This window comes from Coregonus lavaretus, assembly GCF_964263955.1.
Source record: "Coregonus lavaretus genome assembly, chromosome: 33".
NCBI lineage: Eukaryota > Metazoa > Chordata > Actinopteri > Salmoniformes > Salmonidae > Coregonus > Coregonus lavaretus.
In genome coordinates, this window is record NC_140020.1 from 22958794 (window position 1) to 22976370 (window position 17577).

At 40.7% G+C, this 17577-nt stretch overlaps 1 protein-coding gene across 1 annotated transcript in view; it reads right to left on the bottom strand.

The window, feature by feature from the left end:
- The window catches only part of ppp4r4 (protein phosphatase 4, regulatory subunit 4), a 139130-nt gene that overhangs the window by 749 nt on the left and 120804 nt on the right, over window positions 1-17577 (bottom strand). The window contains exons 18-24 of the mRNA XM_084150816.1: window positions 17433-17471; window positions 14556-14627; window positions 13064-13127; window positions 12853-12933; window positions 12340-12430; window positions 11981-12042; window positions 9422-9635 (exon numbers count right to left, since the gene is read on the bottom strand). Coding sequence (XP_084006942.1) covers window positions 9422-9635; window positions 11981-12042; window positions 12340-12430; window positions 12853-12933; window positions 13064-13127; window positions 14556-14627; window positions 17433-17471 — 623 coding nt within the window. The remainder of the gene's footprint in view (window positions 1-9421; window positions 9636-11980; window positions 12043-12339; window positions 12431-12852; window positions 12934-13063; window positions 13128-14555; window positions 14628-17432; window positions 17472-17577) is intronic.

Sequence of the window (17577 nt, forward strand, 5' to 3'; positions counted from 1 at the left end):
TAATAAGTAGTAAACAAGGAGTGACCTATCGCAAATCGACCCCTAGCTCCCACCCCTACATAACAGATGGGCAATTTTTCCTGGGAAGGGCTGGTATGAGTGCAGGTTCTGATTGATTATTCGAATCAGGGGTGTTAAAGCTGAGAGGATGAGGTGTAAGCGATATGGTACAAATTCCACCTGGCCAATCAAATGGTAAGATGGAGCTACCATTACATTTACATTTACGTCATTTAGCAGACGCTCTTATCCAGAGCGACTTACAGTTAGTGAACACATTTTTTTTTTTTATACTGGCCCCCCGTGGGAATCGAACCCACAACCCTGGGGGTTGCTTGTACCCACCCAATCCTTTCATACACTACTTGTACCCACCCAATCCTTTCATACACTACATGACCAAAAGTATGTGGACACCTGCTCGTCGAACATCTCATTCCAAAATCATGGGCATTAATATGGAGTTGGTCCGCCCTTCACTGCTATAACAGCCTCCACTCTTCTGGGAAGGCTTTCCACTAGATTTTGGAACTTTGCTGCGGGGACTTGCTACCATTCAGCCACGAGCATTAGTAAGGTTGGGCACTGATGTTGGGCGATTAGGCCTGGCTCACAGTCGCCGCTCCAATTCTTTCCAAAGGTGTTCGATGGGGTTGAGGTCAGGGCTCTGTGCAGGCCAGTCAAGTTCTTCCACACCATACAGATTGCAAAATAGTTGGGAAGAGATTTTCATTGTACCGATTCCATGGCACATGGTTTATGAACTGATACACAAAACGACGCCGGATTCAAAACTTTGGATTTTTCAATTTAAATTATTATACAAAATACTTGCAACCAATTGAATTTTATATATATGGGGGATACAACCATTCCAGCTCTCCAGATTTTGCTGCAAAGAGACAGAATAATTAGATCATTTGTTTTGGTACTGTCCATATGTAGCTTGTTTTTGGTCGCAGGTTCAGGAATGGTTGAAGAATTTCAACATTTACCTGGAGCTAACTCTGCAAATAGGACTGATGGGTGATTTGAAAAGTTATAGTCAATCGATCAATAATATAACAATACTTTTAGCAAAAAAATGTATCTTTAATTTACAATTGTAGAAACTATGCGAATAGAAAGGTTCAGAACGTTGTGAAACATCACAGCCAAGTAAAAAAAATATATGGCAACTAGAAATCTAAACTGGATGGTGTTCAGAGATAGATGGGAGGGGTTGAGTGGAGCTGAAGGGTGGGACTAAAAACAAACAAAAGATAACTCATGTAAAATATACTGTGTCCGTAAAATGTATATAGGTTCAGAACTTTGTGAAACAGCACAGTTAAAAATATATGGTAAATATAAATCAAAACTGGATGGTCTTCAGAGGTAGATGGAAGGGGTTGAAAGTAGCTGAAGGATGGGATTAAAAACAAACAAAAGATAACTATTGTAAAATACACTGTGTCCGTAAAATGTATATACTATGTACAGTGCACTCGGAAAGTATTCAGACCCCTTGACTTTTTCCACATTTTGTTACGTTACAGCCTTATTCTAAAATTGATTAAATTAATTTTCTCCCTCAACAATCTACACACAATACCCCATAATGACAAAACAAAAACAGGTTTGAAATTGTTGCAAATGTATTTAAAAAACCCAAACAGAAATACCTTATTTACATAAGTATTCAGACCAAAATGTATCTCAGGTGCATCCTGTTTCCATTTATCATCCTTGAGATGTTTCTGCAACTTGATTGGAGTCCACCTGTGGTACATTCAATTGATTGGACATGATTTGGAAAGGCACATGCCTGTCTATATAAGGTCCAACGGTTGACAGTGCATGTCAGAGAAAAAAAAAAACAAGAGACAAGATTGTGTCGAGGCACAGATCTGGGGAAGGGTACCAAAAAATGTCTGCAGCATTGAAGGTCCACAAGAACACAGTGGCCTCCAAATGGAAGAAGTCTGGAACCACCAAGACTCTTCATAGAGCTGGCCACCCGGCCAAACTGAGCAATCGGGGGAGAAGGGCCTTGGTCAGGGAGGTGACCAAGAACCCGATGGTCACTCTGACAGAGCTCCAGAGTTCCTCTGTGGAGATGGGAGAACCTTCTAGAAGGACAACCATCTCTGCAACACTCCACCAATCAGGCCTTTATGGTAGTGGCCAGATGGAAGCCACTCCTCAGTAAAAGACACATGACAGCCCGCTTGGAGTTTGCCAAAAGGCACCTAAAGGACTCTGACCATGAGAAACAAGATTCTCTGGTCTGATGAAACCAAGATTGAACTCTTTGGCCTGAATGCCAAGCGTCACATCTGGAGTTAACCTGGCACCATCCCTACGGTGAAGCATGGTGTTGGCAGCATCATACTGTGGGGATGTTTTTCAGCGGCAGGGACTGCGAGACTAGTCAGCATCGAGGGAAAGATGAACGGAGAAAAGTTTGGGATGAGTCGGATGGCAGAGAGTACAGAGAGATCCTTCATGAAAACCTGCTCCAGAACTCTCAGGACTGGGGCGAAGGTTCACCTTCCAACAGGACAACGACACTAAGCACACAGCCAAGACAACGCAGGAGTGGCTTCGGGACAAGTCTCTGAATGTCCTTGAGTGGCCCATCCAGAGCCCGGAATTGAACCCGATCTAACATCTCTGGAGAGACCCGAAAATAGCTCTGCAGCGACGCTCTCCATCCAACCTGACAGAGCTTGAGAGGATCTGCAGAAAAGAATGGGAGAAACTCCCCAAATACCGGTGTGCCAACCTTGTAGCGTCATACCCAAGAAGACTCGAGGCTGTAATCTCTGCTAAAGGTGCTTCAACAAAGTATTGCGTAAAGGGTCTGAATACTTATGTAAATGTTATATTTCAGTTTGTAATTTTTATAAATGTGCAAAAATGACAAAAAACCTGTTTTTGCTTTGTCATTATGGGGTATTGTGTGTAGATTGATGAGGGGAAAAAAAACAAATCTATTTTAGAATAAGGCTGTCATGTAACGAAATGTGGAAAAAGTCAAGGGGTCTGAATACTTCTCGAATGCACTGTATAAGCTTGAAGTGGAAGTTGTTGTCCATTAGTTTTCTCCAATTAGGGGAGGGGTGGTAGGGTTAGGGGAAAATAATAAAGGAAAATATATAAAATCAATATACAGTGGGGAAAAAAAGTATTTAGTCAGCCACCAATTGTGCAAATTCTCCCACTTAAAAAGATGAGAGAGGCCTGTAATTTTCATCATAGGTACACGTCAACTATGACAGACAAAATTTGGAAAAAAAATCCAGAAAATCACATTGTAGGATTTGTAATGAATTTATTTGCAAATTATGGTGGAAAATAAGTATTTGGTCAATAACAAACGTTTCTCAATACTTTGTTATATACCCTTTGTTGGCAATGACACAGGTCAAATGTTTTCTGTAAGTCTTCACAAGGTTTTCACACACTGTTGCTGGTATTTTGGCCCATTCTTCCATGCAGATCTCCTCTAGAGCAATGATGTTTTGGGGCTGTCGCTGGGCAACACAGACTTTCAACTCCCTCCAAAGATTTTCTATGGGGTTGAGATCTGGAGACTGGCTAGGCCACTCCAGGACCTTGAAATGCTTCTTACGAAGCCACTCCTTCGTTGCCCGGGCGGTGTGTTTGGGATCATTGTCATGCTGAAAGACCCAGCCACGTTTCATCTTCAATGCCCTTGCTGATGGAAGGAGGTTTTCACTCAAAATCTCATGATACATGGCCCCATTCATTCTTTCCTTTACACAGATCAGTCGTCCTGGTCCCTTTGCAGAAAAACAGCCCCAAAGCATGATGTTTCCACCCCCATGCTTCACAGTAGGTATGGTGTTCTTTGGATGCAACTCAGCATTCTTTGTCCTCCAAACACGATGAGTTGAGTTTTTACCAAAAAGTTATATTTTGGTTTCATCTGACCATATGACATTCTCCCAATCCTCTTCTGGATCATCCAAATGCACTCTAGCAAACTTCAGACGGGCCTGGATATGTACTGGCTTAAGCAGGGGGACACGTCTGGCACTGCAGGATTTGAGTCCCTGGCGGCCTAGTGTGTTACTGATGGTAGGCTTTGTTACTTTGGTCCCAGCTCTCTGCAGGTCATTCACTAGGTCCCCCCGTGTGGTTCTGGGATTTTTGCTCACCGTTCTTGTGATCATTTTGACCCCACGGGGTGAGATCTTGCGTGGAGCCCCAGATCAAGGGAGATTATCAGTGGTCTTGTATGTCTTCCATTTCCTAATAATTGCTCCCACAGTTGATTTCTTCAAACCAAGCTGCTTACCTATTGCAGATTCAATCTTCCCAGCCTGGTGCAGGTCTACAATTTTGTTTCTGGTGTCCTTTGACAGCTCTTTGGTCTTGGCCATAGTGGAGTTTGGAGTGTGACTGTTTGAGGTTGTGGACAGGTGTCTTTTATACTGATAACAAGTTCAAACAGGTGCCATTAATACAGGTAACGAGTGGAGGACAGAGGAGCCTCTTAAAGAAGAAGTTACAGGTCTGTGAGAGCCAGAAATCTTGCTTGTTTGTAGGTGACCAAATACTTATTTTCCACCATAATTTGCAAATAAATTCATTAAAAATCCTACAATGTGATTTTCTGGATTTTTTTTCCTCAATTTGTCTGTCATAGTTGACGTGTACCTATGATGAAAATTACAGGCCTCTCATCTTTTTAAGTGGGAGAACTTGCACAATTGGTGGCTGACTAAATACTTTTTTCCCCCACTGTATATATACTCTACCGGTAAAAAGTTTTAGAACACCTACTCATTCAAGGGTTTTTCTTTATTTTTACTATTTTCTACATTGTAGAATAATAGTGAAGACATCAAAACTCATGTAGTATCCAAAAAAGCGTTAAACAAATCAAAATATATTTTATATTTGAGATTCTTCAAATAGCCACCCTTTGCCTTGATGACAGCTTTGCACACTCTTGGCATTCTCTTGGCATTTGCTTCATGAGGTAGTCACCTGGAATGCATTTCAATTAACAGGTGTGCCTTCTTAAAAGTTAATTTGTGGAATTTCTTTCCTTCTTAATGCGTTTGAGACAATCAGTTGTGTTGTGACAAGGTAGGGGGGGTATACAGAAGATAGCCCTATTTCATAAAACACCAAGTCCATATTATGGCAAGAACAGATCAAATAAGCAAAGAGAAACGACAGTCCATCATTACTTTAAGACATGAAGGTCAGTCAATACGGAACATTTCAAGAACTTTGAAAGTTTCTTAAAGTGCAGTTGCAAAAACCATCAAGCGCTATGATGAAACTGGCTCTCATGAGGACCACCACAGGAATGGAAGACCCAGAGTTACCTTTGCTGCAGAGGATAAGTTCATTAGAGTTACCAGCCTCAGAAATCAAGTAACAGACACATCTCAACATCAACTGTTCAGAGGAGACTGTGTGAATCAGGCCTTCATGGTCGAATTGCTGCAAAGAAACCACTACTAAAGGACACCAATAATAAGAAGAGACTTGCTTGGGCCAAGAAACACGAGCAATGGACATTAGAACGGTGGAAATCTGTCCTTTGGTCTGTAGTCCAAATTGGAGATTTGTGAGACGTGGTGTGGGTGAACGGATGATCTCCGCATGTGTATTTCCCACCGTAAAGCATGGAGGAGGAGGTGTTATGGTGTGGGGGTGCTTTGCTGGTGACACTGTCTGTGATTTATTTAGAATTTAAGGCACACTTAACCAGCATGGCTACCACATCATTCTGCAGCGATACGCCATCCCATCTGGTTTGGGCTTAGTGAGACTATCATTTGTTTTTCAACAGGACAATGACCCAACCCACCTCCAGGCTGTGTAAGGGCTATTTTACCAAGAAGGAGAGTGATGGAGTGCTGCATCAGATGACCTGGCCTCCACAATCCCCCGACCTCAACCAAATTGAGATGGATTGGGATGAGACGGACAGCAGAGTGAAGGAAAAACAGCCAACAAGTGCTCAGCATTTGTGGGAACTCCTTCAAGACTGTTGGAAAAGCATTCCAGGTGAAGATGGTTGAGAGAATGCCAAGAGTGTGCAAAGCTGTCATCAAGGCAAAGGGTGGCTATTTGAAGAATCTCAAATATAACACTTTTTTGGTTACTACATGATTCCATATGTGTTATTTCCTAGTTTTGATTTCTTCACTATTATTCTACAATGTAAAGCTGATCTACCCCCTAATTAAACAAAATAATCTCAACAAACCATTTCTTTATGGACCTCGCTTTGTGCACGGGCACATTGTCATGCTGAAACAGGAAAGGGCCTTCCCCAAACTGTTGCCACAAAATTGGAAGCACAGAATCGTCTAGAATGTCATTGTATTCTGTAGCGTTAAGATTTCCCTTCACTGGAAGGGGCCAGTGAACTTTACAGTTGGCACTATGCATTGGGTCAGGTATCGTTCTCCTGGCATCTGCCAAACCCAGATTCGTCCGTCGGACTGCCAGATGGTGAAGTGTGATTCATCACTCCAGAGAATGTGTTTCCACTGCAACAGAGTTCAATGGCGGCGAGCTTTACACCACTCCAGCTGACGCTTGGTATTGTGCATGGTGATCTTAGACTTATGTGCGGCTGCTCGGCCATGGAATCCCATTTCATGAAGCTCCCGACTAACAGTTATTGTGCTGACGTTGCTTCCAGAGGCAGTTTGGAACTCGGTAGTGAATGTTGCAAACAAGGACAGATTATTTTTACGTGCTTCAGCACTCACCGGTCCCATTCTGTGAGCTTGTGTGGCCTACCACTTTGCGGCTGAGCCGTTGTTGCTCCTAGACGTTTCCACTTCACAATAACATCACTTACAGTTGACCGGGGCAGCTCTAGCAGGGCAGAAATTTGACAAACTGACTTGTTGGAAAGGTGGCATCCTATGATGCTGCCACGTTGAAAGTCACTGAGCTCTTCATTAAGGCCATTCTACTGCCAATGTTTGTCTACGGAGATATCATGGCTGTGTGCTCAATTTTATACACCTGTCAGCAACGGATGTGGCTGAAATAGCAGAATCCACTAATTTGAAGGGGTGTCCACATACACTATATATACAAAAGTATCTACACAAGTACTGAGGGTACTGGGCATGGGTGGATTTGGGATTGGAAGGTTCGCTACACTGCAGTTCCAAAAAGTAATTTAGACTGATATCAAAGAAGTTACATTGAAAAATATGCCGTTGAAGTTTGTTTTGATTGTTTCAATGCAGTTCCAAAAAAGTCACTGACAATTTGTGTACTCATCAGAAGTAAAACAATGCATAGATGTCGGATGGTGTCTATTGCAATTTCCAAAATGCATTTACCATTTTGGTTTGGATTTGCTATTTGTGTGGATTCACTCAAAGTGTATCATAAAGTGTAGAAAACATAAAGAAGCCAACAAACTATAGGTGCGCGTGCAGATATCTGAACATGCATTGACAGAATCGTTGGGATTGTGTAATCATCCAAAAAGACTACAGTTCAACAGAGTCATGTTCATTAGGGCAAGCACATTTTTTTCAACATAAACAAAAAGTCCAGTTAGTACATCCCTGTTTCAGTCCGACTTTCCCCCCATTTGCTGCCTAATGAACACAACCCTGGTAATAACTGACTAACTGCAGTAAGGCACGACATTCTTTTAGGCCACACTTTACATTACATAGGCTTTAGACCAGAGGAACTACAGTACCATTGGAATAACCCATATATTTATCCTGCTTTCTAAGAACATGCTGATGTGCAGTACTTACCACGTTTGCCCTCACTTGTTTGTCTTTGCGCTCACTTTTGCCTTGGAAAACATAATGTGGTAAGTGCTGTTACCTGCCTGTACTTATATCAATTATATACCCAGTACATAGTAATCACTTAAGTTAAAGTTATTCCTAATAAACTTATACTACTAAACCTGAAATAATGCCCATGTAATGTAAAGGTTTGTTTTGCCTTGTTTTATGATGCATCTGTATAGTGGACTTGGTGGAAGATGATGGTTATTGTATTCAAAGTCAATGCTTAGCCCCCCTACCCTTTCATGTACATCGAAATGGATAAATTGGGTGTTAGCATTAGCAATACGAAAACAGATTAATCTTGCCCTGTGACTGGGTAGGTTGAAATTATCGCCATATTGCTTACACCTATCCCATCCTTTCAGATCTACACAAGCGCCAAGGGGCAGTGGTCACCAATAGTGGTCCTGGAGAGCTAAAGGGTGCATATATAGACGTTAGGTCCAGCACAGCACTGGCACACCTGATTCTACTAATCAACTGCTCATCCAAGGTACCCTTGATCAGGTGAATCAGGCGTGTCAGTGCTGGAACAAAAGCCTGTCCACCTTGTAGCTCTCTAGGGCGGTGCTCTCCTATGCTGGTCCTGGGGACCCACAGAGTACTTTGTAGGCTTTTTCTCCAGCCCAGCACCTACACACCTGCTTTAACTTATCCCCAAAGCCAACCACTTGATTAGGCGAATCAGGTTTGTTAGTGTTGGGCTAGAACAAAAGCCTGTAACCCATATGGGTCTCTCCTTGGACCAGGCTTAGTGACCACTGGCCTAGAGGGTTGACTAGACCAGAGGCTGTAGGGGGTGGACTTGGAGTAACCCTATTTCACAATTACATCACTGTGTAAACAACAGCTGTATAAGGGGGGTAAAACAGTTGCAAGTTAGCTTTTTAGCATCATCAAATTCTAAAAGTGAACAGTTTTGTCCCAACTCTGATTCTAAAATGCATTCATTTCATGTTTTATCTCTTTCCTCAGAGTTAAGTTGTTCACAGGAATGTCTCTCTTGCTAAGTAGTAGCAACTCTCTACTATTTGGAACCTGGGGTGTATTCATTGGGATTGGAAAGTTTGCTTCACTACAGTTCCAAAAAGTCACTTAAGACTAATATCAAAGCAGTCACGTTGAAAGATATACCGTTCAAGTTGGTTTTGATTGTGTCAATGCAAAAAGTCACTGACATAATTTGTGTACTCAGAGGTAAAATAATGCATAGGTGTGGGATGGTGTATACTGCAATTTCCAAAATCCATTTACTGTGTAAACATTTGTATCAACAATTTGGTTTGGATTTGGTATTATTGTGGATTCACTCATAGTGTAAATCATAAAGGAGCCAGGTAGGTGTGAGTGCAGATATCTGAACTTGATGAACTAACGTCTCCTATCGAACCTGGGGTGTATGCATTAGTTCACACTGTAGAAAAACGTTTTGCAACGAAAACCAGAGTTTCATATTGGACAAGTTCAGGTAGCCACCTCCCCGTTTCGGTCTGTTTGGTTCCTAGTAAATACTTCCCTGGCTGGCACACAGTTTTTCACACGGTGATGCCATAGTAAAATAGGGTTATTGGAATTGGACGGAGGACGGTGAGTGCTGAGAGAGGACCCACATGGAGAGTTTTCTGGACTGGGTGTCCTTGCCCCCGTTGGTGGTGCGGTGGTCCAGGGTGCTGCTGCGGTGCTGGTGTTGGTGCGGGTGGTCCACCAGGGTGTTTGTGGTGTTGCTGCGGATCAGGACAGGCATGGAGGAAGCCGAGGGGGTCTGGGACAGCACTGACGACGCTGCCGCCACGCTGAAGTGGTGCGACCGCAGTGCCTCGTCCGCTGCAAAACACACAGGAAGTGATGAGGTGATGGATGATGTGACAGACGAAGTGTTGAGGTGACCTTAGGAAGTGACAGAGTGGAAAGTTTGATCTAAAATATGTATTTATTTATGCTAATTTAATTGACAGGAAGCGAGCAAATGCTCCAGGGGTCTCCAACTCAGGGGTTTGGAAGGTCACCTGTGTGTGTATGTATATATGTATGTATGTATGTAGGGGTAGTTCACTCCAAAAATTAGATAGGGCTGATCTTTTCCCTTAATTTGGTATTGAGATCTGTATATTTCTCCTCATGCTTATAATGTGATGGGCTGGAATGTGGACAGCATACCGCTTGAGGTTTGCAAATGGTTATCAAGTTGTGTTCATTGGCACTAAAATCTGATGAGTTGCACTAAAATAGAATGAGTTGCACTTAAAAGGATGACCCAGCTACCACAAAACGTTCTTAGAACCATATGTTTCTTAGAGCTTGGTAAGAGCATAGTTGTTCTATGGTTAGTTTGCATACAACCTTCCCACAACCTTTTGGGAATGTTGCAGGATAGTTGCTTGGTTTTGAAACATGTCCCCAAAATATTTTTGGGGGATGTTTCATTACTTTAACAGAACGTTTCCTAAAGGTTCACACATGGTTACATTCACACACGTTCACACATGGTTACAGGGGAGGGAATGGCCAGCAGGGATGTAGCTCAGTTGGATAAGAGCGTCTGCTAAATGACTAAAATGTAAATGTAAATTTAATTACATTTTTTGTAATATTCTAGGAACGTTCTCCAAATGGTTTGACATTGGGAATGTTCTCAAAAAGTTCAGAGAACTTTTAAAAAACAATGTTCTTCTGAGGGAATGTTTCTGTGGAAATGTCAGTACTTCAGCATAACGTTTCCTACTGGTTTCTTCATGGTTCTATTTTAAGTAATGTTCTCAAATTGTTCAGAGAACTTTAAGAAACAACGTTCTTCTGTGGGAATTTCAGTACTACCACAGAACATTCCACTAAAAGTTCCCATGTTTAACCTCATATTCTGGGAACATTCAAATAAATTGTGTGACTTAAGCGATGTTCTCAGAACGTTCAGAGAATGTATATTTTATGTCAGTTCTTGCCAATATTCGGTGAATGTTATAAAAAAATGAAATTCTACACATTAACATCAAACTTTAAAGGTCCAATATCTCAATATCAAATCATTTTTGGGTAACCTTACTGTGATTGTTTTCAATTAAAATGGTCAAAAAGAAACAAAAGTAGCTTCTTAGCAAAGAGCAATTTCTCAAGCAATAATTTTGTTAGGACTGTCTGAGAGTGGTCTGAGATGGGAGGGGAAAACCAAAAAAAATGAATTTTTATTGGCAGAGGTTTGGAATTCTTTCTTCCTGGTGATGTCACCAGGCAGGCCAAAACTCCATCCCACCAAAACAGTATTTCAAACAGCTCTTTGGATAAAAGCGTCTGCTAAATGGCATATTATTATTATTATTATTATTAAAAGGGCATTATTCATTTTCACAAGAAAACTTTAGTAACTTTCAGAGAATGTTCTAAGAATGTTATTTAAAAACAAAAACATTCCTTTTCTCAGCCTCAACAAAACTCTATCCTACAGTATATCCTACAGTATATCTTGTTAAGAGTGTGTTCAGGTGTGTTGGCCGCACCCACTAATTGGCCACACCTGATCTTAATGAGTGAATAGACAAAAATGAACAGCTTTGTATGCGTAAAAAAACATGGCACGCTGGCGCCAACCTGGTGGCGCAGTGGACTAATTCCATGGATAGAGAAGATAAGATCATAGGCTCGAATCTCACTGATGCCGTGTCAGAATAAAAAAATGTATGTGTTCATATGATTAATGCCTAAGCAAATTAATTTGTGTGTGCTTGGAGTTAAAAAAAATGTTAACCCAAAATAAAAGTCTTATAACTTCTAAATAACCTTTACATTTTGTTCTTAGTTTTAAGAAAATGTTCAGTAATAACCATTATCTTTACAACATGTAGAGAATGTTCTCAGAATGTTATTTCAAATAACCTATAATTTCCGTTCTCAGAGTATCAATAAAACCTCCCTGGAAAAACTTTAAAGTAACTAGAGTAAAACGTTCTCAGAACCTCCATGCAACCTAAAAACAAATGTCCCAGAACAGTCTGGAATGTTTGCTTTTGTTCTCAGAATGTACTTTTCTGTTTTTTGTTTTACCAGTCAGGAAATTGAGTGCTTCGTTCCCGGAACCAATCTGAAACCAAATGTGCTAGCTGGGGAGCTACACTAAAATAGGATGAGTTGCACTAAAATAGGATGATAGCTGCACTATAATAGGATTACTTGATTACCATTCATAGGAAGCATAGAGTTCTTCCCTTTTCCAGGACAGCTTCCTGAATCCTTGACCTTTCTGGGGAGGAAAACCAAGATGGAAGAACGTGTCAAGACTAGGTTTGCAATAACAAGTGGCTAAAACGTATACGTGGTCCCACCAATATAAAATGTTACTGGAACGTGTGTGTGTGTGCAAGATTTATTTTCTTAAAGTAACAATTGAAAAGCATAGCTGTTCCTATAAAGAGTATTTCTAAAAAATATATATCCATACATTTATGTTTGATTAAATATATTATATCAAAATATATTTCAGCAAAATGATATAGTGATGTTTTGGGTTAGGGGTATGGTTGGGCAGGTTACTACTTACAGAGTTTTGTCCGGATTAGCCATCTTGGGTGTAGTAGGATGGCTGCTAAGCGACCGACTCCGTGCCAGTTTGGCCTTCCTCAACTCTTTACCTGTAGATTCATCATCACCATCATCAAACACTATCTCGACCAAGTTGAACAGGATATCTTTTTGGGTCATATGTTTTTTGTCTTGATTCATTGTGAGTTGAAAGCTCTTTGCACTCTTTGTGCAACAATCTGCTACTGTTGCTGTGTGCTGTTGGAACAGAGTTATCGAAACCCCTTACAGTTACGCTAGAATGGCATATACATTTCTATCCATGGTCAAGGAAGTGTTTTGGTAACACATTATAATAAATGAAATATTCAAAAATGTGTGTTTTACAAATAATAAAATACAAATGTATTAGTTGTTCATAAATAGTTGATGAATGATTATTAGTATAACGGTGTTGCCAGTGTTTCTCTCTCCCACGTTGACAAATTTCCCAATTGGAAAAATTTAGATATTGATTGATTCCCAGTCTTACCGGAGGAGGTGGACAAAGTGGCCCCGGACGTGGATCCAGACAGGCCCTTGGTCCCTGACAAACCTGTCTTACTGTCCCTCCCTGCCAACACAGCCACCCACACAACATGTCACAGGGTACCATTTGTCTCAATGCATTTGAGATCTGTGTATTATCTATAATATATTAGTAAAAATCTCAAAGCAGATGTGTGATGTGTGTGGGAACGTACGTTTCTTTTCAGTGTGTTTTTCACTGGTGAGCTTGGCTTCGCTCTGTTGTCGCTCTAGCTGTTCCTGTGGTGGACGAGAGAAGCGACTCGAAGGGTTAAAAAAAGAAACAACGGCAGTTATTACAATCTGTAAAATGTAAACACAACTGTGACATACTCGTCATCTTTGAGGGCATGTTTTGACAACAGCGTTATGGTAGCTAGCAAAATAGTGTTGACGCAGTTGCTAACTAACTGTAAATAGCTTTAGTTAGTTATTGAACTAACTTGGCTAATGGTGGGGCCAAATATTTATTATACTGTATTAATATTATATTTATTTATAGTTAACTAGCTAGCTACTGCACCACTCTTTACTAGCAAACACAATGCTAATAAGATTATAGATTACTAATAACCTTAGGTTATAGGTAAATATTGTTTTATATGTTGACGTTTGTAATGTTTCTTCTTTCCAAACGTATTGTGCCTTGTACAACCAAGCCCATCTATCCCCTTCAAAATACCCCTTCCTTGCTGCTATATTTACAACTAAGAATTGTGACAAAATAAAGTATCACAACAATCAGGAATAAATACCCATGGGACACACACACACACTATGGACTTTTGAAGTCATAATAAAGTTGAGTATTCTTTCATTGACTTGAAGCTAAAGAAAATACCAAATGCTATAGTGCCTCAGAAGACAAAGGAATAGGCTATACACTAAAGCAGTTTTTTTCAAAGTATTGTATTTTTGGGGGAACCAAAAAATAAGAGTACACAATACTGTATGGGACAATATACAAACATATTTGAAAAATAAAATTGTATTGAATAAGCGTATTTATTGGTTTGCTTTTATTTTTAAAATGTAATAATTGAAGGTTATTTGTTGATTTACTGATTTTAAGGTTGTGTCATAAGATTTAGGGTGGGGTTGTGAGAAATTCTTGCCAAAAATAATAGGGTTCGCAGAAATTCTAGCTGAAAAAATAGGGTCCCCGCTGAAAAAGTTTGAATACCACTGGACTAGAGCATGGTGCTAGAGGAATTGAATAACATAACATCAAGCCATCTCTTTATAGATAAAGAGAGTCAAAAAAGCTTTCTGAAGAAAGAACTGAAAATAGACTCTTTGAAAAGGTTCATTCATGCAAATATATGCACGAGTATGAAAAAGAAAAGAAAACTATATTGTTTTGAACAAAGACGCATGTTTGCTTGTTCTATTTCCCACTAATAATAAACTGACAGTGCTGTACGCATTAAGGGAGCTTATAAAATATTGGTGCTACAAATAACAAGAACAAGGCGGTGTTTAATGACATAGTGCACGGTATTGACAGGATGGTGTCAAATCCCTCACCATCTTTAGAAGAAGCTTATCTTGTGTGTGGTGCTACGAGTTACTGCCCCAAAATCTACACTGTATAAAAATAACTCCCGCCACACGATTGGCAAAATCGTTTGTGTGGGAGTTATTTTTATTTTTATACAAATCGCTCACCATCTCCAGTAGTAGTGTCTCTTCCTTCTCTTTCTTCTGGTCTAGTAGATCTCTCTCGTGTCTCTTATGGTACTAAAATGGAAAAGTACATATTAGACTGTATTCAATCAGACCTGTGCTAGCAATTCAATCATGTAACAATAGAAGGCAACCATTAGGGATAATAAAGTTGTATGTTTATAGAAAGTGAATATGCATGATTAAATGTTATATATACATATACACACACACACAATACCAGTCAAAAGTTTGGACACACCTACTCATTCGTCTTAAAAAAAAAAAAAAATTGTACTATTTTCTACATTGTAGAATAATAGTGAAGACATCACAACTATGAAACAACACATATGGAATCATGTAATAACCAAAAAAGTGTTAAACAAATCAAAATATATTTTATATTTGAGATTCTTCAAATAGCCACCTTTTGCCTTGATGACAGCTTTGCACACTCACAGTGCTGAAGCGTTGCTTCCAGAGGCGAGTGCTGAAGCGCGTAAAAATTGTCTGTCGTCGGTTGCAACATTCACTACCGAGTTCCAAACTGCCTCTGGAAGCAACGTCAGCACAATAACTGTTAGTCGGGAGCTCCATGAAATGGGTTTCCATGGCCAAGCAGCCGCACATAAGTCTAAGATCACCATGCGCAATACCAAGCGTCGGCTGGAGTGGTGTAAAGCTCGGCACCATTGAACTCTGGTGCAGTGGAAACACGTTCTCTGGAGTGATGAATCACACTTCACCATCTGGCAGTCCGACGGACTAATCTGGGTTTGGCAGATGCCAGGAGAACGCTACCTGACCCAATGCATAGTGCCAACTGTAAAGTTCACTGGCCCCTTCCAGTGAAGGGAAATATTAACGCTACAGAATACAATGACATTCTAGACGATTCCGTGCTTCCAATTTTGTGGCAACAGTTTGGGGAAGGCCCGTTCCTGTTTCAGCATGACAATGTGCCCGTGCACAAAGCGAGGTCCATACAGAAATGGTTTGTTGAGATTATTTTGTTTAATTAGGGGGTAGATCAGCTTTAATATTGCAGATAGATTGTGGCTCCCATCAATGTAATTGTCTACATCATTTCCAATCCCCCATATATATTTTTTGTAAATATATATTTATATACACTACCGGTCAAAGGTTTTAGTACACCTACTCATTCAAGGGTTTTTCTTTATGTTTACTATTTTCTACATTGTAGAAAAACAGTGAAGTAATCATAACTATGAAATAACAGATATGGAATCATGTAGTAACCAAAAAAGTGTTTGAGATTCTTCAAATAGCCACCCTTTGCCTTGATGACAGCTTTGCACACTCTTGGCATTCTCTCAACCAACTTCACCTCGAATGCTTTTCCAACAGTCTTGAAGTACTTGATGAGTACTTGTTGGCTGCTTTTCCTTCACTCTGCCATCCGACTCATCCCAAACTTTTCTCCGTTCATCTTTTCCTCGATCCTGCATCTTTAGTCTCCCAGTCCCTGCCGCTGAGAAACATCCCCACAGCATGATGCTGCCACCACCATGCTTCACCGTAGGGATGGTGCCAGGTTTCCTCTAGACGTGATGCTTTGTATTCAGGCCAAATAGTTCAATCTTGGTTTCATCAGACCAGAGAATCTTATTTTTCATGGTCTGAGAGTCTTTAGGTGCCTTTTGGCAAACCCCAAGCGGGCTGTCATGTGCCTTTTACTGAGGAGTGGCTTCCGTCTGGCCACTTTACCATAAAGGCCTGATGGGTGGAGTGCTTCAGAGATGGTTGTCCTTCTGGAAGGTTCGCCCATCTCCACAGAGGAACTCTGGAGCTCTGTCAGTGACCATCGGGTTCTTGGTCACCTCCCTGACCAAGGCCCTTCTCCCTTGATTGCTCAGTTTGGCTGGGCGGCCAGCTCTTGGAAGAGTCTTGGTGGTTCCAAACTTCTTCCATTTAAGAATGATGTAGGCCACTGTGTCCTTGGGGACCTTCAATGCTGCAGAAATTTTTGGGTACCCTTCCCCAGATCTGTGCCTCGCTCTATGGATGATTCCTTTGACCTCATGGCTTGGTTTTTGCTCTGACACGCACTGTCAACTGTGGGACCTTATATAGACAGGTGTGTGCCTTTCCAAATCATGTCAAATCAATTGAATTTACTACAGGTGGACTCCAATCTAGTTGTAGAAACATCTCAAGGATGATCAATGGAAACAGGATACATCTGAGCTAAATTTCGAGTCTCATAGCAAACGGTTTGAATACTGATGTAAATAAATCTGTTTTTAGTTTTTGTTACATTTGCAAACATTTCTAAAAACCTGTTTTTGCTTTGTCATTATGGGGTATTGGGTGTAGATTGATGAGGAACATTCTTTATTTAATCCATTTTAGATATATAGTCACACACCGGATAGGTGCAGTGAAATGTGTTGTTTTACAGGGTCAGCCATAGTAGTACGGCGCGCCTGGAGCAAATTAGGCTTAAGTACCTTGCTCAAGGTCATGTCGACAGATTTTTCACCTTGTTGGCTTGGGTATTCGAACCAGCGACCTTTCGGTTACTGGCCCAATGCGCTAACCGCTAGGGTCTAACTGCTAGGCTACCTGCTGCCCACCATATAAATACATGTAAAATAAATACAATAAATACAAATGTAAATACAACTGGAGACACCTCGTCATTTTTGGAGAGATGTTTTTGAAACGACAGCGTTATGGTACCTAGCAAAAGAGTGTAGAAACGGTTGCTAACTAACTGTAAGCAACTTTAGCTGCCTAGCTAAGCATCTTGGCTGTGGGGCGAAGCAATTCACTCATGCCTATAAGATTGCTATTTGCTACATCACCATTCTTTAAGTATTCTAAGAGTGAAGAAAGTAAGGGGTTACTTACAGGTTCTGTGATGTCCATTTTGTCCAATTCCAGCACGGTCTGAAAAAAGAAAAAAATCTAAATACACACGCACGCACACACAAGTAAGATATGTATGGCCTCAATCTTGTTAGGAGATTATATACAGTGCATTCGGAAAGTATTC